At 49.2% G+C, this 23,514-nt stretch overlaps 2 protein-coding genes across 2 annotated transcripts in view; one reads left to right on the top strand and one right to left on the bottom strand.

Annotated features, from left to right (window-relative positions):
- Positions 1 to 1,665, bottom strand: part of EFCAB5 (EF-hand calcium binding domain 5) — a 51,655-nt gene extending 49,990 nt beyond the window's left edge. Inside the window, exon 1 of the mRNA XM_063291086.1 lies at positions 1,112 to 1,665. Coding sequence (XP_063147156.1) covers positions 1,112 to 1,665 — 554 coding nt within the window. The remainder of the gene's footprint in view (positions 1 to 1,111) is intronic.
- A 12,521-nt stretch (positions 1,666 to 14,186) lies between these two features.
- SSH2 (slingshot protein phosphatase 2) overlaps positions 14,187 to 23,514 on the top strand; it is a 114,045-nt gene continuing 104,717 nt past the window's right edge. The window contains exon 1 of the mRNA XM_063295705.1: positions 14,187 to 14,414. Within this exon, the coding sequence (XP_063151775.1) occupies positions 14,352 to 14,414 (63 nt within the window). The 5' untranslated portion in view covers positions 14,187 to 14,351. The remainder of the gene's footprint in view (positions 14,415 to 23,514) is intronic.

The raw sequence follows: 23,514 nt of genomic DNA, 5'->3' as shown, positions 1-23,514 counted from the left end.
AGGTTGAGTCCTGGCAACCGGATTTCTTTCTTTTAGGTTGAAACGTTTTGCTGCTTGTCCAAGCAGCTTCTTCAGTCTGGGCAAAGGCTGGTGAGGGGACCCCATATATGTCTTCCAGGGTGGCTGCATGGTCCCTGCACCTGAATGGCTGTTAATTGTGCCATGGAGGTGTGGATTGTCTTTGGGATGTCTTACTCCCAAATCCCTCGCTCATCCCCAAGTGGATCGTTAAGAGTGGCCTTCCTGGTGGTCTTAATCTTCCTGGGACTAATGAAAGAGCAGCATGAAAAATGGGGGACAAGTTGTGTCTGAGGCCGCCGCCTCTGTTGAGGGAAGGATTTTCCACTTTGGCATGAATGGATTCCTTAACCCCTCTCTCAAACCACCTTTCTTCTCTGTCCAAAGTGTGAACACTGCTGTCCTCAAATGAGTGTCCTTTTTCTTTTAGATGAAGGTAAACGGCTGATTCTGGTCCTGTGGTGCTGCTCCTCCCGTGTTGGGCCATCCTCTTGGGCAAAGGCTGTTTGGTTTCCCCATGCAGAGCTCAGAACACTCCTCACCGCACTGGACTGCATATACCACGTTGCTCCTCTTATGTTTCGGTGAAAAAGAAAGAAATCCAGTCGCCGTGACTCAACCTACAGACAATTCCACCTGGATGACTGAGAATCTTCATCGACATGATGCCAGCTGAAAGCTTCTGCCTTTCAACTGTGTTGGGAAGAATGCTGCCAGACACCTCCTGATGTTCAGGTGGACTAGCACAGCTCTCTTCCTTCTAGCTGAAGGCTGCTTTGGGCATCCGATCAGGGGACACGGCAGGCTAGGAATCTGAAGAGCAGCAGCCGTGTGGGGTGGGGGCTGGGGAATAAGGAAAGGTCACCCTCTTTTACTGCAGCTTCTCTAGACCTGCCTGAGTCAGTGTCCCAGATATTTTGCCACAGTGAAAGCCTCTGGCCAGCTCACCGGCTCCAACCTCATTCGCTTAGACCTGGTGGCACGGCGGTTCTGCGGGCCAAACCCTACGCCTGGCCCCGCCACTCGGCTGGCAGCCCTGACTCCAAACCTAGGCTCCTCTCTGAACCGGCTTCCAAGGGTCGGACCCACTTACTTATGCATAGTTGTGTGGGGCACTTGGGTTTTCAGCTTATCCGCGATCACCTTCAGCCCTTGCGTGTAGGGGTTCGGCTGTGCTGTCAAGTCAAAGGAAGGGTTATGCCTCATCAGATATTCTCCCAGGAAATTCACAGGGTCAAATTGGCAGCGCTGGGATTCCTTCAAGTCCAGCAATTTCTTCCTTTCTGCTACCCGTAACAGTTGCTCCACTCCGGGGATCAAGGTGGGGAGAAGTTTATCGAGAAGATACGCCCGGGTCTCCAGGGTCGTGGGCTCGGTGTTGAACCAGTCCTGGGACAAGTTATCAGTAGGGTGTTGCTGTTCCATCTTCTTCTGCTGTATGGTTTCCTTGCTGAGCTTCTCCATCTTTATCTCCTGCAGACCCAAACCTCTTGGCTGTACACACTCGTGGAAAACGGCCTTCCACTGAGCATCCATCTCTGGAGTCAGTGTGTGGAGGGTGACCCCAGAACTTGGCTTTTCTTCCTCGGATAGATCATCGATATTGCTGCTCTCAGGATAATCTCTCTTTTCTGCCTCTGCAGCCATGTTTCACTCTCTACAAGGAAAAAAAAGGCCAGTGCAATGTGATCCCAACAGATGTAATTACCGGGTGGGCCAGGGTTAGCCCTCCCCACCCCCAAGAGCCTCCAGAACCATCAATTTCATTTTTGCACCCTTCAGCGAGAACGTCAGTTTCAGTCTCCAGAGGCAGTGTGGCGCAGGAGTTCAGGTGCTCCACTACTGCCAGACAGCTCAGGCTGAAGTCCACATCCACCACTGGGAATCCCTTGGGGCGTTCACTCTCCTCCACCCCAGCCTAGCTGTCATCCTAGGGAGACGTGGTCCGTACATATCCTATGCTGCAGCTTGAGCTCCTGGAGGGAAGGCGGGACGGGCATCTAGCAACGAATCCTAAACAAGCATTCCAGGGTCTTCTGAACATGCAACTGACAATGCTTTTGAGACCTAGCTGTAGGGTCCTTCCTCATAATCTGGATCTGAGGTAGACCTGTTAAATCTCTTGATGAAGCATGAATCAAGACAATGCCTCCTACTCACTCCATTTCCTAGCCTGGGAAAGAGGAAACCACCCCAGAACTGGTCAGATTATTCTCCCACTAGCTGAATTTATTTCTTTACTTATTTGTTTGTTTATAGCCGCCCATCTCAGACCAGTGACTCTGGGCGGCTAGCAATAAGAAAAAAAAACAATCAAACAATTCAAACAATACCGAAAATTAAATATGAACACCACCAAGGAATCTTAAAACCCGTCGGCGTCAGCATGACCATGGAACGGGGCCCTTCGCACATGACAAGTGATTCTTCTGCTTAACTGGGGATGTCCTCCAGGGTCTTCCAGGGCAGCGAAGGACCTTCCCTGCTTCTGCTACCAGATCCTTTTCCCAAGAGGTGCTGGGATGGAATCCGTGACCTTCTGTACCAAAAGCAGACGCCTCTGCCACGATGGCCATTGCCTTGTCCAGGTGCTGCTTGAAATCCAGAAGTTAATGCATGCAGAAGCTGAACTGGGCTACTCAGACCACGGGCTCATCCAGTTCTACTACTAGTTTTCTCAACTTGGTGTCCATAGGAATGTTGAACTACAACTCCCATCATCCCACAGCCGGCAGAGTTGCCCTGGCTATAGATGGTGGGATTTAGAGTCCAGCACATCTGGAGGTTGGGGGTCGCTAGCCTACCGTCAATAGTGATCCAAGGCTTCGGGTGGGGTGGGAGGGAGGGAGGTCCTGCCTCGAGAGGCTGTTTGAGATTCAACTGACCGCCTTCCAGATGCAAAACCCATCAGCATCCTCACCCCGACTTCCCCCCTTTCAGCAAAATCTCCAGCACCTTTTTCGCCCTCCAGACGTTGTCTTGCCAGGACAGCACGCTAAGAAGCCCCATGTATTTAAGGAGGCTTACCTTTCAGGACAGATCTGATCTGAAAATGCCTGGGAATTTAAGACAGGGCTGTCTAAGTTTAGCTGCCCACAATCTTACACGGACACCCGGTGCACTCACTTGCTGGTGCAGGATTTGACTCCTGCATGTGTGTTTGAGGTTGCTAAGCAACAGTTGGGGGAGGGCACCTGTCCTCTTGGGCAGCCGGGAAGGGCGAGTGCGCCAACGTGCTCATTCCCGTCATTTCATCACGGGGTTGTGAGAATCCAAAAAGAAAGGGAGGGGTGGGCGAGCGTAAAGCCCGGCGATTAATGGCCATACAGTCTTGGACCCAGGAACGGTCCACTTCCTTCTTGAAGGAAGGGCGAGCCGTCTGGTTTCCAGTCCTGCTTCAGACTCACAGAAGGAGCGATGGCAACCACACAGTGGCTGTGGCCCTAAATCAAGTATGAAAAGCAGCTCAGACGCTGAGCAAAATGGCTTGCTGATTCTTTGTCTTGGGAGGGGCAACAGAACTTGGCGGGCACGGTCTGGGGGTCGGCTTACAAGTGTCTGGTGGAATCCATGATGGTGTCACGATCATCACGGCTTCTGCCAACCACTTGTAAACCGGTGCCAGTTACGTAATGTGGGCCAGCAACTGACATCATTCGCATACTTCACATCACTTGTGTCATGATGTCGCTTGCTGTCTGGGGGCACCTGTGGCTGGTGGTTTTCTTATCAAGGGCAGGCTTTGGACTAAGGGCCACTTTTCAGGTATACAGTGTTCAGTCTAGCAGCTACCCTACACACACACACACACACACACACACTTTGGAACTCTACCCTTCTCCGATTGTTAGCCAGGTAGGATGAGGTGCAGGAGGGATCTCTATTCCACAAATGGGAGTCAACCACATGGAAGTCAGTAGAACACCGTGTTTTTTAAGGACCATAGCACTAAGAACCAGTAAGACAAACTGGACCCAAATCATCTCAATCCTGCTGGCTTGCCAAAACCATGGGGTCCTTCCACCACTTTTAGCCATTCTGGGAACACATGCAGGTCTCTGGGTTTTATTTTCCAGACACCACCAGAAGTTTGGTTGCCACAAATGCAGGAGAGAACCTTCTTTAAGCCTTTGAACACCCAGCTGGGTCTGCCTGGCTTTTAACATCTTAGCATTCTCGTACTGAATATGGAGAATGTATTCCTTGGAGAATAATGGAGGATGAAAGGAGAATGTGATTGCTAGGGCTACAAAACATGGGTGGCAAACTTCTGAATGACTGCCAGATGGCAGCAAAGACATATCGAAAACTCTCAGCCTCTGCTGCCTCTGGTGGCTATTCAAATGTTTGCAGCCCAGATGGGGTGGACCAAATGTAAGAAATGTATCTTGGTGTGAAAGAGAATTAAAGCAGAAAAACTGTTCAAAGATTTTAAAGAAGGAAACATCCAACTCACTTACAGGTACCAGAACACGATACTTGTAATCAGAAAAAGAGAATAAAAGCCTTGTGCAAAACAGAGAGAGAGAGATTGGATGCAGGCCAACAGCAAGCAAAAAAGGACAAAGAATATCCCAATCAAGAATGTCAACCAATATAAAATATAAAAAGGAAAGAAAAATCAGAGAAATTACAAGAAGCTTTATAGCTAAGGTAAGAATACTTAAGAGTAATCCCAAAGGAGGAACATGGCAGGACTTTACAAGCAGGATAATAGAATAACAGAAGCATTCAGAGAGAGAGACTAAATTCAGCAGAAAATGAGGTATAGACAACAGACCAGCTGTCAAAGAGGAAAGCACCTTTGAAAGGACTGAATTGTTTAATTCAGCAGGAGACTAGGCAGTTAAACGCTAACCTTTCTGTGCCAACAAATAAGGAACGAGATGGTATGATCTGGAGACTGGGTACATATCCATAGCAAAGAAACGAGTCACAGGAAAATGTGCAAATGAGTGCATCATTGCATGACTTCCACACACAAGCCAAACTGCGTTTAGTCTTACAAAGAAGAACAGAGACATACAGAAAGAGAGAGAGAGAGAGAGAGAAATGCCCAATGAACAGGAAGGGTTCAAAATTTACCTTTGCTTCATTGACTCCAGCAAGGCCCGTGATTGTACAGATTACAAAGATCACGCCAGAAAATGAAACACAGCAAAGCTAAGGGGGGTGGGGGTGGGGGGGTGCCAAAACATTTGATTATTCTTCTGAGGAACCCTTACAATGAACAAGAAACTGTAAGATCCAAGTTTGGAAAAGCAGAGTAAACAAGGATGCATAATGTGTCTGTATCTGTTTAGCGTATACAGTGAATATAGTGTAAGAATGGTAAGACTGAAAGAAATAATAGTTGGAATAAAAATTGGAGAGTGAAACACGAATTGGAATATGCTCATGTTCGCTGTTCGCTGAAAATAAAGAGTAAGAAGATTTATCATGAAAAGAGAAAGTCAAAATCCAGATTAATATCGTATGTTAATAAAGGAAATGCCAACCCACACTTGGTGGATGTGCTGGGCACACGTCAGGTAAAGACGGAGGGCATGCTAGCGAAGTAAAGACCTTAATGCTACGGAGAAAGCAAACCATTTTAGATAATATCATGAAAGATAAAGACACTATAATGATAGCAAAGATCAGAATAATAAAAACAATGGTCCTTCTAATAATATGTGGGAATATTTCACTGGAAAAGGTAGATGCTGAGAAAGAGGCAGACACCTTCCATTTATCTGTTTGTTTAATTGATTCATGGGGCTGCCCAATTCATAAATTGCGACTCTGGGCAGGCTACATGGGATTATAATTAGGGATTTGGAAACAGTTGCCGAGAATACTATGGACCGGCTGAGCGCTCCTAGACCAAATATTGTGAGGGCTGTTTTCTCCATTAAGGTGATGATCAGCAAGCAGAAACTTTGGGCGTGTGACGCAAGTGAACGATGGGGTAGAAAAAAAAGACTACTGTATGTTTGACAAGGTTGAAGGAAATAGAACGGAAAGGCTGTAGACCAGGTGGTGGGAACAGATTAAAGAGATTACTGGAAGATCCTCAGAAGACCTACTATTTATTCCTGAAGAGAGTGAGCATTTGTCCATACCAATGTTTCCCAACCTTGGGAACTTTAAGACGTGTGGACTTCCACTCCCAGGATGGCTGGCTGGGGAGTTCTGGGAGTGGAAGCCCACACACCTTCAAGCTGCCAAGGTTGAGAAACACTGCATTACACCATACTGGTGGCACCTTGGTTCTGGGTGGGACTGTACCTTCTCTCCTCTCTTTAGGGGACCCAAATTCCCAAATAGAAATACGATTCCCAGATGCCTTGAGCTACAAGGGATTGTGGGTGTTACTCATTTACATGGCTTTCTCCTGCCTTGTTTACTTTTCCTCTATGCGCTCTTTCAAAATCTGTGCACCCTTCAACTTCTTGTGCTGTTTTTGGCCGTCCCTCTCTATACTGAACTTTCTGAGTACTTTTCTTTTTCAGGAAATACAGAATGTTCTCAAATATCACCGGAATCCCAAGATGAGAAGCCAAGACGCTTACTGTAAATACTGTAACTGGCAAAGATTTGCTTGCGGTCAGGCACCCGGAGAGGGAGGGCTGTTGCAAAGGAAAGTCGGAGTTGGGCCCACAGTGAAATTACCACCGCCTCGATCATAACTGGGGTCCAAGCATTGCGTGGAGGTTGGTGGTAAGAATGCTCTACAAGTCCAAATTATTTGAATACAGCAGTGACCAACCCTTTCGCCGCTCCTGTGCCGACAGACCAAAGTTAAGCCAGGGGGATGTTTGAGAGGAAGGCTGCAGACCAAACACTTCCCATTCTTGGTGGAAACTTTCCATCTAGTTCAACTTTGCTTTAAAAACTGCGAGCCCTTTCTGACTGACTGAGAACCCCAAAATTGTCAGTGGCCTTTTCGGGTTTTTTTTTTTGCTCCTTCACTCTTTGGGTCAGGAGTTGTGGTGGTGCCTAGAGCCAGTGGGGTTCAGCCAAGACTGGTGGGGCTCAATATTTATTTATTTGTTTATGAAAATGTATATGTCCACCCATCTTATATGTCACATAACTTGATATATGGGCGGCTCACAGCAACAACAGTAAGAGCATGTAAAATGGCGAAATGGCAAAACGGCAAAATGCATTTTTTATCTCATTGTTGTATGCTGCCTAGAGCCACCTTGTGGGAGATGAGCGGCCATATAAATGTAAACGATAAACGAACAAATAAATGTTGAAAAAAACAAAAAAACAAAATCTTCCCCAAACCGCCCAAAAGAAAGAAACTGTACCCAGTGCCCTCAAGCAATGCTCCCCAATAACAGTAACCAGAAGCACCGGGCTCCAGCTTCACCCAATCCCAATGCCCACAGGAAGAGCCAACTTTTCCTGGTTTCTGGCAGGCTAGGTCGGCGGGGGCCTGCCGGATCCCAGGGGAGGCATTCCACAGGGCAGGGAAGCTATGGGGAAGACGCACTTCCAAGGTCCTGCTAGATGACAGGCCTTAAGGGAAGGGGCCTAGAGTGCACCCATCCTATCTGACTTGGGGGAACGGACAGATACCCTCCGGGAGAGGTGGATAACCTGGCCCGGTGCCATGCAGGGCTGTAAAGGTGATAACCAGTACCTTGAATTGCTGGTGGGACTGAACTGAATTGGGCTGGTGATGGGCAGGGGCAGCCAACACTGCTGCCCTCTAGCCCAAGGTTTCTCAACCTTGGCCACTTTAAGATGGGCGGACTTCAACTCCCAGAATGGCTGGCTGAGGAATTCTGGGAGTTGAAGTCCACCCGTCTTCAAGTTGCCAAGGTTGAGAAACACTGCTCTAGCCTCTACAATTGGTGACTTCCTTTGTCAAAAGAGGGCAGGATTGTATGGATTCTTCTGCTAATCCACACAGAAATAGTCAAAAAACAGGAAAAAGTAGGAAAAACTGCTTTTAATTCTGGCAGAAGCCTGATGAAAATGCGACCCGCATTTTCTAGCATTGCTAGAAAATGCAAAGCAATGCTCTCTACCTTGCAAGTCAAGGCTTCTCTTTATGCCCTCAGGGGGGATATTTTTCATGGGATAGAGAAAAGGGGTTATCACAATTGGTTCCCTTTAGATCCAGGGAGCGTTACAGAAGAGGCACTGCTGAAAAATTTGCGGGTTGTAGCCGAGCAGGGGAGGCTCCCGGCTTTTGGCAGGAAACCCAAGGCTGAGTCCAGCCCTGGAGCCCCTTCTTGGCCAGGGTCTGTCCCACCTGACTGGGGAGAGGGTCTCCCTAGTGTGGGTATCTCCCTGGAGATTTTCTGGCTGCAGATCTGGCTCCTCAGAGGCCTTGGGCTAAGACCTGTTGGCTTCCTCAACACTGAATCGCTTAAGGCCTTCCTCTGTGTTCACTACGGTGGCATCACTGTCAGCACTTCAGTTAAATGTTGCAAATGTTCTTTAAGATGGACAAATAAAGCAAATACAGGTAGTCCTTGACTTACGACCACAATTGGGACTGGAACTTCCATCACTAAGCGATGTGGTCATTAAGTGAGTTGCGCCCGATTCCATGACCTTTTTTGCTGTGGTGGTTAAGCGAATCACGTGGCCTTTATGTAAATCCAGATTCCTCCATCAATTTTGCTTGTCCCTGGGAAAATCGCAAGTGGCAATCGCGTGACCCTGGGACGCTGCAACCGTCGTAAATACATGCTGGTCACCAAGCGCCTGAATTTTGATCGTACGACCACAGGGACACGGACATGGTCGTAAGTGCGAGGACCGGTCACAGGTCACTTTTTTCAGCACTGTCATAACTTCAAACGGTCATTAAACAAGTGGTTGTAAGTCAAAGAATACCTGTAAACGGTTTCTTGATCTCTGAGGCATTATGATGGTCCCAAGGGAAAAGCAAACCACTGTTCCCAGTGTCTTTCTCTCCTTCCTTTTCTCAGAAGCAGCTCCCATAAGTGGAATCCTGTTTTTTTTCATTTGCTTCTTAACCTTCCAAGTTTCCTCTTGCTGGGAGCAGCTCCACGCTCACATGACCAGTCATCCAAGCTGGCAACTCCTCTCTCTCTACTTGGAGGCCAAGGAACACCCAAGCCTTGCAAAGCTGGATGAGTGGGGTAGTAGCTACTCACCCTGCTGCTAAACAGGACCTCTGTATCTTGGGGATGCTGTCAGAACAGCAGAATCCGGGAAGCAAACCATGGTGGAAAACTAGCTGAGTTGTGGGAACTCCATGAAGATCCATAAACCAACCCAGCCTCTGTGGCTGGCCTGCAGAGGGTCTCCTACTGCAGGCAAAAGAGGCTGTTACCCCCACACCTTGCTCCTCCGGATGCTCACATGATGCTCATGCTCAGCAGCAGAAACAGAGGAATTTGACGGCTTCCTTTCACCTCGTAAAAATCTTCCCCTGCTGAATCTCGCGGCTAAAGGCCCATTAGACCCACAGAAGGGAAACGGCAACGATCCTCGTTGCTGGTCCTCAGATCCTCTCCTGGAAAACGTTGCTGCCTCTTTCATCAGCCTCGCTCCCAGGCTCTGAAGTCAGTGCTTCGGCTGGGGAATTTACGAAAGGTGACACCCTTTCCCGTGACTTCACTTCCATGCCAGGAATAGCATTTCTCGCTGAATTGCTTCATCTCAGGCTGCAGTTATTCAAACAAGAGTAGAGTCCAGCCCTTGTTCCTATCTGTTACGCCCAAGTCGATCTCAGAGAATCTCAGAAAAGCTAAGCAGGGTTGGACTTGATTTGGACTCGGATGGGAGACCACCAGGAGATTCCCAGAGCAGCTGGAAAGACTCAGAATTAAAAATAAAAACTGACAAGGTACTGGCAACCCTTTTCTACGTTGTTGTCAGGAAACAATGCAAATCAGCTCCTGAAGCCACCGGGGTGGTGCTTGACTCAAGGGATTTACAATCTGGACTCCAAAAGAGTGACTGGATGGGGCATTGGTGGCAATACAGATAGCCCTCACTTAACGACAACTGGGACCAGAATTGCAAAATGGTCATTAAGCAAATCTGACCCGATTTTACCACCTTTTTTTGTGGCAGTCATTATGTGAACCCCGTGGCTGTTACGTGCTTCGGCTGGGGAATTTATGAAGCTCCCCACTGAAGGTAAAAAATGGCAATCATATGACCACAAATAAATGTGAACTGGTCACCAAGTGCCCAAATCATGATAATGTGACCACGGGGGCGCTGCAACAGTGTGAGGACCGGTCGTAGGTGTGAGGACCGGTCCTAAGTCGGTTTTTCCAGCACCGTTTTAAGCCTGAGCCATCACTAAAAGAATGGTTGTTGAGTGAGGACTACCTGTATTCCATCCCAGAGGGTTTCTCCCATCAATGCTCTCAGGCAGTGTTTCTCAACCCTGGCAATTCTAAGATGCGTGGACTTCAACTCCCAGTATTCCCCAGCCAGCCATCTTAAAATTGCCAAAGTTGAGCCACGTCGCTCTAGGGAATGTGGTCTCAGGTTTTCTCCTCTGCCAAGAGGAGAACCCACAAAGGCCCTGGAGCTCTTGGATCGTGGGATAGGATGTGTAGGTGGAGTGATGCTGAACGGAGGTTCTCTCTCCAGCAGGACTGCGCCACTTCTCGCCCGGTTGTGAGAAAGGGGGAGCATCAGCAGCTGGAACTGATACCAGGAAGGCAATGCTGGAAGGAGGCTTCTCTGCTGAATGTGGACATGCCGCATTGCGCAGGCCTTCTGCTCTCCACCAGGTAGCTTTGCTTGGCCAGGGGCTGAAACGTGGAGCTGCGGGCAGCTAGGTGATCTCCAGCTAGACAGGATGTATCCTGCTTCGGAAGAATTATGTGAAGATCTCGTTCTCTAGAGAAGGCTCTGATGCTGGGAAAGATGGGAGGAAAGAGAAAAGGACCAGCAGCAGCCAGAGGGAGGGACTCAGTGATGGCGGCAAAGGGGGCATCCCCGGGAGAGCAGGCTGGACACACATCCTCCTGGAGAGGGTCTGTCCCTGTGGTCGCTAAGAGTCGAAACTTGGTAGAACATAGTCAGTCAATCAGTACAAAGACTCGGCTCCCTTGAGAAGTCCATAATGGTGGGAAAGGGGGAAGCAAAGAGCAGAGGGTGACCAGAGCAAGGTGGATGGACTCAATTACAGCAGCGATGGGCACACCACTGGAAGACCTGAAGACCAGGCTGGGGACAGGTTGTCACGGAGAAAATGTATCTATGTGGTCGCTAAGAGTCAGCACTGACGTGATGGCACATAATCAGCCAGTCAACATGAAGACCCAGCTCCCTTGAGAAGTCCACAATGCTGGGGAAGGTGGAGAGAAAGAGAAGAGGAGGACCAGCAGCAAGGAGGAGGGACTCAGTGACAGCAGCGAAGGGGGCACCGCTGGAAGACCTGAAGGACCAGGTTGGGGACAGGTCCTCCTGGAGAAGGTCTGCCTACTGTATGTGGTCCCTAGGAGTCGACACCAACTTGATGGCATGTAATCAACCATTTTAACTTGCCTCCTCATTCCTGGATCGTAGAGCCCTCCGAACAGTCACTCATGCCCTGGTTATCTCCCATATAGACTACTGCAATGCACTCTACATGGGGCTACCCCTGAAGAGTATCCGGAAGCTTCAGCTGGTCCAAAATGCAGCCGCGCGGGCTATTTTTGGTGCACCTACGTGGGCACATATAACACCGTTGATGCGAGAGCTGCACAGGGTGCCAGTTTGCTTCCGGGTCCAATTCAAGGTGTTGGTTATTACCTTTAAAGCCCTACATGGCATGGGGCCAGGTTACCTGAGGGACCATCTCATCCCCATTACATCGGCCCACCCCACCCGATCATCCAGAGAGGGCATGTTGCGGACCCCGTCCATAAGAGAATTTCATCTGGCGGGGTCCAGGAAGTGGGCCTTCTCTGTGGTGGCCCCCGCTCTCTGGAATATCTTGCCCCGGAGGTGAGGCAGGCCCCTTCACTCCTGACCTTCCGGAAGGCCCTTAAGACCTGGTTCTGCTGTCTCGCCTGGGGCGGGAAAGTGAATAACCATTCTTGAGGATGGTTCGCACCCTAGAGTCCCTCCCACCAGCCTGGATTTTACATCTCTCTTGGATTTTATTTATTGTGTTTTATCGTAATTGTTTTATGTGATTTTAATGTTTATGTTTTATGTGGGATTTTATTGTAAACCGCCCAGAGTCCCTCTTCTGGGGGAGATGCGCGGTGGCTAAATTTGAGTAATAAATAATAAATAAATAAAAAAGAGGAGGGAACTGGAGTGGTAGTGGAGTAGGGAGGGTAGGATAAAAACGACCTGAATGAAAAAGGATGGCAATGAGAGTGCTTGGCGCAGCACCTGCAGCAGAAAGGCAGGAGGAAGAGGACCACAAGGCCTCTGTTACCATGGTTACATTTGCACAAAACAAAGTATAACTCATCATTTACAAGCCACAATGGTTAAGTCAAAACCCCACTGGTCACGGTATGTCTTCACCTTAGCCTATTGCATGAAACAGGCCTTGGTGTTATGCCACACTGTACAACCTGGTTCGGCTTCAGACATGTGGACACAGCTGTTGCAGCTTGTTCACCATAATGTAGCTGCTGGAACTGTCTTCCTTTTCTCCAGGCCCTACATAGCCCAAGCTGTATTTCCCAAGCCACAGCTGGTACCCCTGTAATTGTTCCCCCTTGCCTCCAAGATGCTGCAGGTAGTCCTCGACTTATGACCACAACTGGAATAGGAACTTCTGTTGCTAAGCGATGCAGTCATTAAGTGAGTTGCGCCTGATTTTATGACCCTTTTTGCCATGGTCGTTAAGTGAATCTAGTTTCCTCCACTGACGTTGCTTGTCAGAAGTCCCCTGGGAAGGTTGCAAATGGCGACCCCGGGACACTGCAAACGTTGTAAATACATACCGGTAGCCAAGCACCCGAATTTTGATCACGTGACTGCAGCGAGGACCAGTCATCACTTTTTTCAGCACCATAACTTTGAATAGTCGTTAAATGAATGGTCATAAGTTGAGGACTATCTGTACTTCCTTCTCCCTCCCTCCCACCTTTATTTAGCTTCCCCCTGGGTGCTATTGGAGGCCTCATGGCTTCAAGGCAGGATAGTAAAGATGAGCCTGTTTCTTGGTTATACTGCATATGGGACGTTGGGAGCGTTCCCTGCTTCCAGGTTATTTTATGCTATTGATGTTATTCAACATTTTGGTTGTTTTTATTCTGCTTTAGTGGTTTGCCACCCAGACTCATGGATATGAGATGGGTGGTCATGTACATTTATCAGATAAGTACCAACTCGCTCAACAGCCATTCTGATGTGTCTCTAGCTTTGTCTTTCTGATGCCTCCCTATTCTTATTATATCGCTATCCCATCTTTCCTCCAGGAAGTAGAAGGCAGCAGATGGGTTGAATCCTTCCCGCCTCCTGGTCCTAACAATCACCCCATCTATTAGGGCAGTGTTTCTCAACCTCAGCAACTTTAAGGTGTGTGGACTCCAACTTCCAGAATTCCCCAGCTAGCATGGCTGGCTAGGGAATTCTGGGAGTTGGAGTCCACACACCTTAAAGTTGCTGAGGTTGAGAAACACTGCATTAGGGGCCCAGTCTCCTCTGGGCTGGCAGTCAAGGATTCTGCCACCTCAGCTGGCTGGGGGACCCTGGGCAAGCCTCACAGACTCTGCAAGTGCCACACAGCCATCCGTGGCTTAGCCTGTTGTGAAAATGCAACGCTGAGTTAGTCCACATGGATAGGGACTGCAACTCCCAGAATTCCCAGCCAACCTTGCAGGCACGCAACCTGTCTCTGCTGCTGGAGCGGCTGTTGCAATCGACACACAGGCACAGCAGAAGGGTTTCCTGGGGCTGCAGACTCAGCTGTGAAGGACGGAAGGAAGGAAGGACAGAAAGGGAAAAAGGGGAAGGAAGGAAGGAAGATGAGAATGGGAAAAAGGGAAAACGGGGAAGGAAGATGAGAAAGGGAAAAAGAGGAGAAGGGAGGGAGGGAGGCGGGAGGCCCCTCTCCTCCGAAGCAGGCGCGCAAGAGTTAACGGCGCCGCAGGAGGCGGGGCAGCGGCGAGGGGGCGGAGCGAGGGCGGGCTCGGGGGCTTGACAGGTAACGCATGCGCGCTGGCGCCTCATTGTGCCCGGCCGGCCCAACCCCGCCGCGCCTCAGTCGGCGAGAGAGCGTTGGCGGGGGAGGAGCTGCGGCCGCCGCCGCCGCCATCGCCGCGCCTTCTTCCCCTCGCTCGCCCGGCCGGGCCGCCTCAGCCGTCCTTCCTCTCGCTTCTCCGCCGGCCGCCATGGAATAAAGGCTCTTGGCAGGCCGGCCGGGGAGGCCCCGCCGCGCCCCGATGGCTCTGGTGACGGTGCAGCGCTCGCCTACCCCCAGCGCCACCTCCAGTCCCTGCGCTTCGGTGAGTTGCTCGGCGTGAGGGAAAACGCGCCGCCGCGAGGACGGCTTCTGCGCATGTGCGGCGGCTCGACGCCCCCTCCTCGTCCCGGCGCCGCTCCTGTGTTTTTCGGTATTTTGTCCTCCTCCCGCCACCGTCCTCCCCCTGCCGTCTTCTGCCAGCCTGCCTTGACAGCTGCAGCCCATTCATTCATTCATTCTCTCCGTCTTTCATTCATTCGCCTCTCGTCTCTCTTTCCTTCCCCCGCTTCCAAAATGGAGGCTGCGGCTGGGAGGGGGCGCCTCTGGGTGATCCTTCGCGGCTAAAAGGCGTTCGTGCCCTTCAGCCAAACGCACGTTCTCTCCGCAGCTCGGGATACAGGCTATACGCCCGAAACGTTTTTGACATTTTTGTGTCGGAACCTGAATGTCTGACCCACACCCCATTACTCATTCCCGGTTCCCTGCTTGCCTTTCTGCTGAAGCGTCCCATTATGCAAAGTTGGGAGCATTTTTTTTTAAATATCAGGGAGTTTGGATTTGTTTTTATGCAGAGAAAGAGGCTTTTGTATTCAGCGTGGAAGTCGTTTGCGAACGTCTGTTTGGAGAGGGGAACGTGCAAAGCTGTAACTGAATAGGGACTGCCTTGTTTCCCTCCACCCCCTTTCAAAAAGAAGATTCTGCCCAATTGGAGGGCAAGAGAATGGTAAATGCGCACTGAAGGTGCACTTAAAAACCTCAGCAAGGAGCGGTGCCTGGCTGACCTTTTCCAGGGCTGACTGCTCGGCGGCGTTGGGTCTTACCTCTTGGATGCGGCACCACCAGGAGTGTAGGTTAGGTTGGGAGCTCGGAATAACGTCCCAAAGGAAATCAGCGGCAAACCACTTGCAGACAGTTGCTGAGAAGGCCACCTGGGTGTCACCAGGAGTTGCACTTGGCTAGAGGGACCCTTTACCATTTTTGAGAACGTAAATGAGAAAAAGGACACTAGTCTTGTTTAATAAAATACCGTAAGGTGTGATCCAAGAAACATTTACTTGCTTCTCGGTAGATGTAAACAAAATAATTTATTTTTTTAAAAAAAATTATTTATCCTGTTTGTCCCCGCCCGTGTCCTCCCTTTGGTGGACTCTGGGTGGTTAGGTAATAAAAGCAACAGGAGCGTAAGATTATTAAATAAGGGAGAGAACTGGTAAATATTTAACAACTTTAATACACTATCTCAGTGTGGCTGACTGTGTTGGGTGCATGAGCAAATAACTAAAACAAATCAGTAACAAGACAATAACAAAAACAGAAATGGTAAGTGCTGGTAGGCTCCTGAGTTCTGCTGAAACAGAATCTTTCAACCTTCTAAATATAGTGTACAACAATACGTAGCATTAAGCGTTCACGTTTAGAAGCGATGGATGTATTTATTGCTAACTTTATTTTCCTCCATAATGTGACTTGCAAGTTTATACCTGGAGAAGTATATCTTGCTCTAGGATGGCTGTGCTTTGTAACATAAAAGCTGCTTTTTTTTTTTGTTAACATGGTGTCAGCAAGAATAAGCCCCATAAACGGAATAGCTTGTTAACCATTCATTTCTGCAGCATTTGCTCAATAGAATCTTGTCGAGTTGAACAGGAACTATTTCTCAGCAAACATCCTTCAGGTTCTAGCTTTGGTTCAATTTGAGGTAATTCTTTCAGCATCATCAGCTACTTGCACAATTTATCTTTTCTGCATTAGTCTGCAGCTATTTATCTTGGTGAAAAAGCTGCAGCTGAGATGTGGCTTCCTGGAAGGAAGTTTTTCCCTGTCTGTTCCCGCCAGAACAAATTCTGAGAACACATGGTTTTGGTTTCTCACGCAAAATGTGTGTTTATGTACTCAGGTTTTGGATCCTGCACGCTTTTTATTTTGAACAGGGCCAGCCCAGAGATCAGCCCTTGAGCCAAATCTGTCCCACGGAGTTGTAACATCTGCTCTCCTTAGAGGCAAACAAACACTGGACAGAGCTGAGGGTTTTCCGGGCCCTCGGTCGGGAGGGAGAGGAGGCTGTGACGTGCCCTGCCGTATCATGGCCAATCTTTTCTAACTGGCTAGATGACCCAGCCTTGATATCTGGTTTCCTAACTGTCACAAAGCAATACGCTGGTGGAAAGGGATGTCTGGAAGCTATTAAGTCACCGGTGCTAGATTTCTGCTTATGGTTATGTTTTATTCGGGCTATACGGGTCAGTTTGAGGTGATCTAGGAGGCTGGGCTGCTAGTGGGTCTTTTTTGGTGCGTACCGTACCTTAAGACTCCTAGCTGGGCTTCACTGCCTAAAGCAGCCTTCCCTTAACCTGGGGTCCTCAGATGGATTGGACTTCGGCACTCAGGATTCCCTGCCCGCAGCTGCCTTGAAAGCTCTCAAGGCCTCTGACGGGCAAAGTGAGACCGGAAACAAAGGTGACGAGGGCTGTGAGAGATGCCCTAAACTGCAGACCCAAAGTCATCTTAGCTGCGTGGAAACACCCGGCCCTCTGCGGCTTGCTAAGTCTGTGTCAAGTGTTGGACCTCCACAGGCAGGACAGCAAGTGGCTGGTCTCTGGCAGGGAGCTACTTCTCTTGCAGAGGGAACGGGCACAGAGCACATTGTGCCCTCTTAAAGCAATCTCGGATCTCTCTGTCTCCATCCCGGCAACAGTGGCCGGCCGGCCGTTGCTTTTCTAAAGGTCTGGAGGGAAAAGCCCTTTCCCACCCCTTCCAACCAAACTCTTTGAACTCCAGATGCATCTTCAGGCAAGGCAGCTGCTCTACCGTCACCTAATCTAATTGAAGGAAGGTAAGCCTTCCTCCCTTTCAACTATCTGCAGTATCTTCTTGAAATTGTATCGATGACCTGCCTATTCTTCCTTTCTCTAAGGAGCTGAAAGCAATGTATATAGCAATCCCCTCATTCCTTACAACAGCCCTATGAGGTGGGCTAAACTGATAAACAATGGATAGTCCTTACCTTAGTTTTTGACTGGCAGTCCTATACAAGTAGTCCTTGCTTAACGACCACAATTAGGACTGGCATTTCAGTTGCGAAGCAAAGTGGTCATTAAGCAAATCCAACCCGATATTCTGACCTTTTTGCGGCAGTTGTTAAGTGAACCACCACGGGCGTTAAGCATACTACGTGGTCGCTAAGCAAACCACGCGGTTCCCCTTAGATTTTGCTTGCCAGAAGCTGGCCAGGGAGGTCAAAAATGGCAATCATGTGGCCATAGGACGCTGCAACAGTCATAAATACGAACCAGTTGCCAAGTGCCCAAATCCTGATCACGTGACAGTGGGGATGCCGCGACAGTCGTAAGTGTGAGGACTGGCCGTAAGTCGGATTTTCCAGCACCATCTTAAGTCTGAACCATCACTAAATGAATGGTTGTTAAGCAAGGACCACCTGTACTACTTTTCACCTCCATTCCCATTCCTCTTGCAATCGGTGCACAAAGCGTTGTCTCCAAGTCGCAGGGTGCAGATTCTAATATTCCGCGCCTGTTGGGTAGGTGGACTCCTGTATGAGGCTGCCAGTCCGGTGCCAATCTGCTACGAACAGGAGGTGCGTCCGAGGGACTTGTCGAAGGCACCTTGCTGAGGTTTGATCTGGCATCTCAGCCCGTTGGCTTTGCTGTGTTCCACCAGGTGGCCTCTACAACCCCAGGAGCATCTCTAAGGCACCTACAGCAGCGCCTGCCTGGCATGGCTCAAGATCAGGCCGTTCCCATAAGCGCGTTATTAAACACCCTTCCATGGCTTTTGGCGTCTTCCCTGGGAGGCGTGATTTGATTATCAAGCTGGCTTAGTTCCACTTCAGCTGCTCCATTGTAAATACTGATGTCCTCCGTTTATGTCCTTCCTGAGTCACTGATCGCAAGGGGAGCGGTAGGTGCGGATCGTCCACTTTTGTCTGCCTCGTTCAGGGCTCTGTGGAAGGTGAAGGTCCTTCATGCCTGGTTTTTGGGAGGGTGAAATACAGTTGAGGGCCATGGAAACCGCCAAAGCATTTGAGGCTCCGTCGCAAAATACACTTGGAGAGAAGCGCGGCTGGGATGCAAGGAAAAAACAGCTGGGATGGGGTCCCTTCTTTCCTTCTTGCTTCCTCCTCGCCCCCTCCCTCCCTCCCTCCCGCCCTTTCTTTCTTTCTTTCTTTCTTTCCTTTCTTCTTTCCCTCCCTCCCTCCCTCAAATCTTGATTTTAGCTGCTGGAGGAAAGGCTTCGTGTCAATCTGGCAAACCAGCCAGCAAACCTCTAGGGTGAACTTTTTGACTGTTTGGATTTTGTCCTGGGAGCGGTGGTGCCTTTGTTGCGGGCTGCCGCCCTCCGCGCAACCTGAGCCGGCAGGTGCTTGTCGCACGCAGGCAGCCAGAAGAGGAGTCGCGCAGCAGGTCTGTCCAGCCATCTGCCTGGGGCATGGCAGCCTTCCCATGAAAGGGTCTTTTGAAGCCGCCAGTTTTATTTTGGTTTCTGATTCGCCGGGGGGGGGGGGGGTGGCGGCCTGGGGAGCAGGATCCGGCTGGCCTTTCCTCCGCCCGGCTGCACGAGGACCCTTACGGGCTGGGAAAGGAAGAAAGGAGCATTTCAAAATAAGACAAACGCATGAACGTTTCAGTCTTATCTGGTAAAACAGCTGTTAGTTCTTCAGTTAGGTAATATGGGAGAAAGAAGTCGCAACACACTTCACGCATAAACGAGAGCTGCAATTTTGCTGACCCCTTTTTTCCAGGCATTAAATCTGCTTAATGAAACTCCGTCTGAATCTTTCTTCCCGAGGTGTGCATTGCTGTTGGGGGCTTGGAACTGGTTCCCCGCAAAGGTACCGGACACAATTCTTGTAATTCTCTGACCCCAGGACCTTTACTTTAAAATCTGAAGCCTGCCCTGCTGTGTCTACAGTGGAGCAGACTGTGGTGAGGCGGTTGTTAAGTGAGTCACACCTGATTTTACTACCTTTTTTGCCATGGTCGTTTAGCGAATCTGGCTCCCCCATTCGCTTTGCTTGTCAGAAGCCAGCTGGGAAGGTCGCAAATGGTGATCACGTGACCCCAGAATGCTGCACCCGTTGTAAGTGCAAGCCAGTTGCTGAGCAACTGAATTTTGATCGTGTGGCCGCAGGGACACTGCAACGGTCGTAAGTGTGAGGACCGGTTGCAAGTCACTTTTTCCAGTGCCATCGTAACTTCAAGCAGTCGCTAAACGAATGGTTGTAAGTCGAGGACTAGGCTTAGAGAGTATCTGTGTGGCATCTCTGCTTTCTTACTGCAGTTCAGGGCTTGGGGCTGAGCTTTGAAAGCTTCCCACAACCAGGAACCAGGGGTCTCCTTCTAAGCTCACCTCTGCCTTTCTGGTAAGGTTCCTCCCCAACCTCCCCTACTTTATGCTGTGGATAATGGGCCTTCTGTCTCTTGGGCTCCTGTCTAGGTAGAAGCCCCTCCCCATTTCTGTAGATCCCCCTGGTATTTTGATTCATTTATCTCACTGACTGCCTTCACATAACTGGCTTGATGGGCTGAAATGGAGTTGGGAAGTTCACTGCATCGTAAAAATCCAGTCATTCCTCTCCACAAGTTGTTTAGTTAGGCCAGAATTAAACTATGGTGTTTTTGTTTGGGAGTGCATAGTACGAGACGTAACAACTGTAGTTTTTTTTAAAAAAATCTTGGCTTAATGTGTTGTGTGAATACAGCCCACATATCTTGTTGCTGCTTAGAATCCACAGTTTGTTTGCACCAGAGGGCGTGGGAAAGGCTGGCCTGGGCTTGCTTTCTGTTTTGGTATAAGCTTTTACAGCAAGTAATCCACCTTGGACTCGGGGTAACCCCTCTGCCTCGCTGGCAGGACCGGGCAGGGGGCAGGCCCAGGTGGCAAAGCCTCCTCCTTGGAGCCGTCCCTTCCATTCGCATCGCTCCTTCCCTGTCTTCTAAAATCAGTTCAGAATGGGAAATGGTCTCAGGATTCGTGATGCTCGCAACTCTCTGTCGGAAGCACCAGGGAGCAATTTGCATCAAAAGGACAGTCTTACAAAGGCAAAATAAGGATTTCCTGCCCGATCTGGGAACAACTCCAACTCCCACCTCCTTGCAGCCATATTATTTTTGTAAAGACCCTTCCTAGCAACTGTTTTTGAGAGTTTCTGTTTTTCCCTTGAATATTCTCGGAGACTTCATTTTCATCCTCCCGTGTGTGAATATAAGTTCAGCTCTGTTCTAGTCGCGGAACAACCCCTCGGCTGGTCAAATGTTCCCTGAAGCAGCGTCCTCCATCTTTATATGAGACTTCACGTAGATCAGTGTTTCTCAACCTTGGCCGCTTTAAGATGTGCGGACTCCAACTCCCAGAATTCCCCAGCCAGCCATGCTGGCTGGGGAATTCTGGGAGTTGAAGTCCCCACATGTTGAAGTGCCCAAGGTTGAGAAACACTGGGCTGGACTGATGTAGGGTTTAATTTAAAGCTTGTTACTATATTTTTTCATCTTATTGTCCTTTTGGAACAAGGGCTCCTGATGGTTTAGCAAAAATCAGGAGGAGTCTGATAGCCCCTTTTCCAGCTAACAATTTTTATTCAAAGGCATCACCTTTCAGAAGCTGCAGCACTGACTTCATTGGATCCATAGAGTGGCTAGACTGAGTTTATTAAAGCTTATTAAAAAGCTTCCGCCTTTGAATAAAAATTGCTAGCTGGAAAGGGGGCCACCACACTCGTTGTGATTTTTTGCCAGCTTGGACAAATACCCATTTGACACTTGAGCAGTCTGAAATATTTGTATGACCCTGGGTTTGTGTAGTATTTGTTTGCTCATTGGTTTGAGAAAGGTGCGTTTCTAATTCTTATGAACAATTGTTGTTGTTGTTGTTACTATTGAAAAAACCCTCACCCCAACAAGTTATGTGGGTGGAATACAGGTAGTCCTTGACTTATGACCGCAACTGGGATTGGAGCTTCTGTCGCTAAATGAGGTGGTTGTTAAGTGAGTTGCACCCGATTTTACATCCTTTTTTGCTGTGGTCCTTAAGTGAACCACATGGTTGTTAAGTGAATTTGGCTTTGCTTGTCAGAAGCCGGCCGGGAAGATCGCAAATGGTGATCACATGACCCCAGGACGCTGCAACTGTTCTAAATACACACTGGTTGCCAAGTGCCTGAATTTTGATCCCGTGACTGTGGGGATGCTGTGTCGGTCGTAAGTATGGGGACTGGACATAAGTCACTTTTTCGGTGCCGTTGTAACTTTAAATGGTCACTAAACGAATGGTCGTAAGTTGAGGACTAGCTGTAGCTTGTTAAGTATACTTTTTGCAGGAAGGCCTTGAGGAGATTGTTAGAGTTCTGTTTTCTCCTATGTTTTGTAAGTGCTGTGCTTATCTCCAAAAGGGGGGGGGGATTGATTTTTATGCATATTTCTAATTGGTACAGACCAGGTTTCCCCCAAATCCACATTTGGACCTGTGTTGGCTTTGAGCCAGTTCACCTGAAATGCACCTGGTTCCTGGTTGCTTTTAGCACTTCCTTCTGTGCTTGGAGGATTGTGGAGACATCCGAAAAAAACATTTCCCCTGCAGAAAAGGTTGTTTGTTTATTACAAATTTGCAGTGCCTTACACTTCACTTTCCCCACTGTCTGTCTGGACGTCAGCAGGAAAGGCACTTCTGAGATTCCCTCCCCACACCTTGCTTTAGAGGCCCACTTGTCTGGGGAGAAAGCCACACGTGGCCCCCAGATGTCTGGAGTTTAGCTCCCAAATTCCCCAGCTGGCATGGGCATTGCCGAGAATCCTGGGAGTTGAGATCCACACATCTGGAGGGTGCCAAGGTTGGCCCCAGCTGCCATCTGCTGCTCTGCTGGATTGTTCCCCTCTGCCTTTTGAAGACCAGCCAAGGGGCATTTTTTTCCCTTTGGGCTGTTAATTGTTAATAATTTAAAATATTTGGTTCTATATTTTAATTGCTGTTAGCCTCTTGGAGTACTTACTGTGGATGGAAAGGCATATAAATCAAGGGAAAGAATAAATCTGCTTCATTTGCATTTTTACTTGCATGCTGGAGCAGGAGTTGTTTAGATAGGCATTTTCTCATAGATTTAGGGATGATTTGCCACTGATTGGTGATTGATGGCATACAGTTAAACCCCAGAGTTCTGTACAAGAAGAAATACTGAGAGTTGCCCACATGGATGGCTTTAATGGGGCTTAGACAGATCCATGGAAGAAAAGATTATCGGAGGCTAATTTGGGTAAGCAGTGCCACCACACAAAGGCAATGGATCTGGCTTGCTGGGGAGGGGTAGCCTGCCCTCCTGTCAATTTTGTGGGTTTCCCAGCAGCCTGTAACTGCCCATGCAAAAACAGAAGGGCTCCTTGAACTGGCCTTTGCCCCAACATGTTCTGAACTTTCTTCTGAATGATAAAAGCCGGGGCAGAGATGAGCAACTAAGCTGATGGGGGCCTTGGGGGCTGATCTGATGAAGAGCTGTTAAAGGAACTGGGCCTGTTTAGCCCAAAGCAGAGAAGGCGAGGGGCAGGCAGGATAGCAGGCTTCCAGTCCTTGAAGGGTTGTCCCAGGGAAGAGGTGGGGGGGTCTTCTCCGCAGTGCCCAGGGTAGGACAGGAACCAGAGGATGGAAACTTTGCAGAGGGGGATCCAAACCCACATAAGGAAGGATTTCCTGCCCCCTGGACCAGTGGAACAGCCTGCCCCCTGGAGTTGAGGGGGCACCATCCTTGGAGGGTTTCAAGCCAAGGTGGGACAGCCCTTCATCTGGGATGGTCTGAGGATTTGTGTCCTCGGCAGGGGGTGGACTAGAGGACCTCCAGGGTCCCTTCCAACCCTCGGATTCTGTGATTGAATCTGTGAGTGAATTTTCGGTGGAGAGACCTCTCCATTAGATTCTGGTTCTGAAAATAAGCACTTGGGCTTAGCACCCTTTAACTGTGTAGTTAGTAGATCTTGGGGTCTTAAGAAAAAGCACCATGAACCCTGTTGCCTGCCTGTAATCTGCCCACCCCTCCTCTTAAGAACTGGCACCTCTGGGGATAATGTCTGTACCCCCTCTTTGTTGTGCAAATGCTGCTTTTTTGGATAAGCTTGCATGTTGCATATATGTGATGTGTGTGC

Source organism: Candoia aspera, chromosome 1 (assembly GCF_035149785.1).
Source record: "Candoia aspera isolate rCanAsp1 chromosome 1, rCanAsp1.hap2, whole genome shotgun sequence".
Lineage (NCBI taxonomy): Eukaryota > Metazoa > Chordata > Lepidosauria > Squamata > Boidae > Candoia > Candoia aspera.
This window is presented reverse-complemented; position numbering and strand designations above follow the sequence as displayed.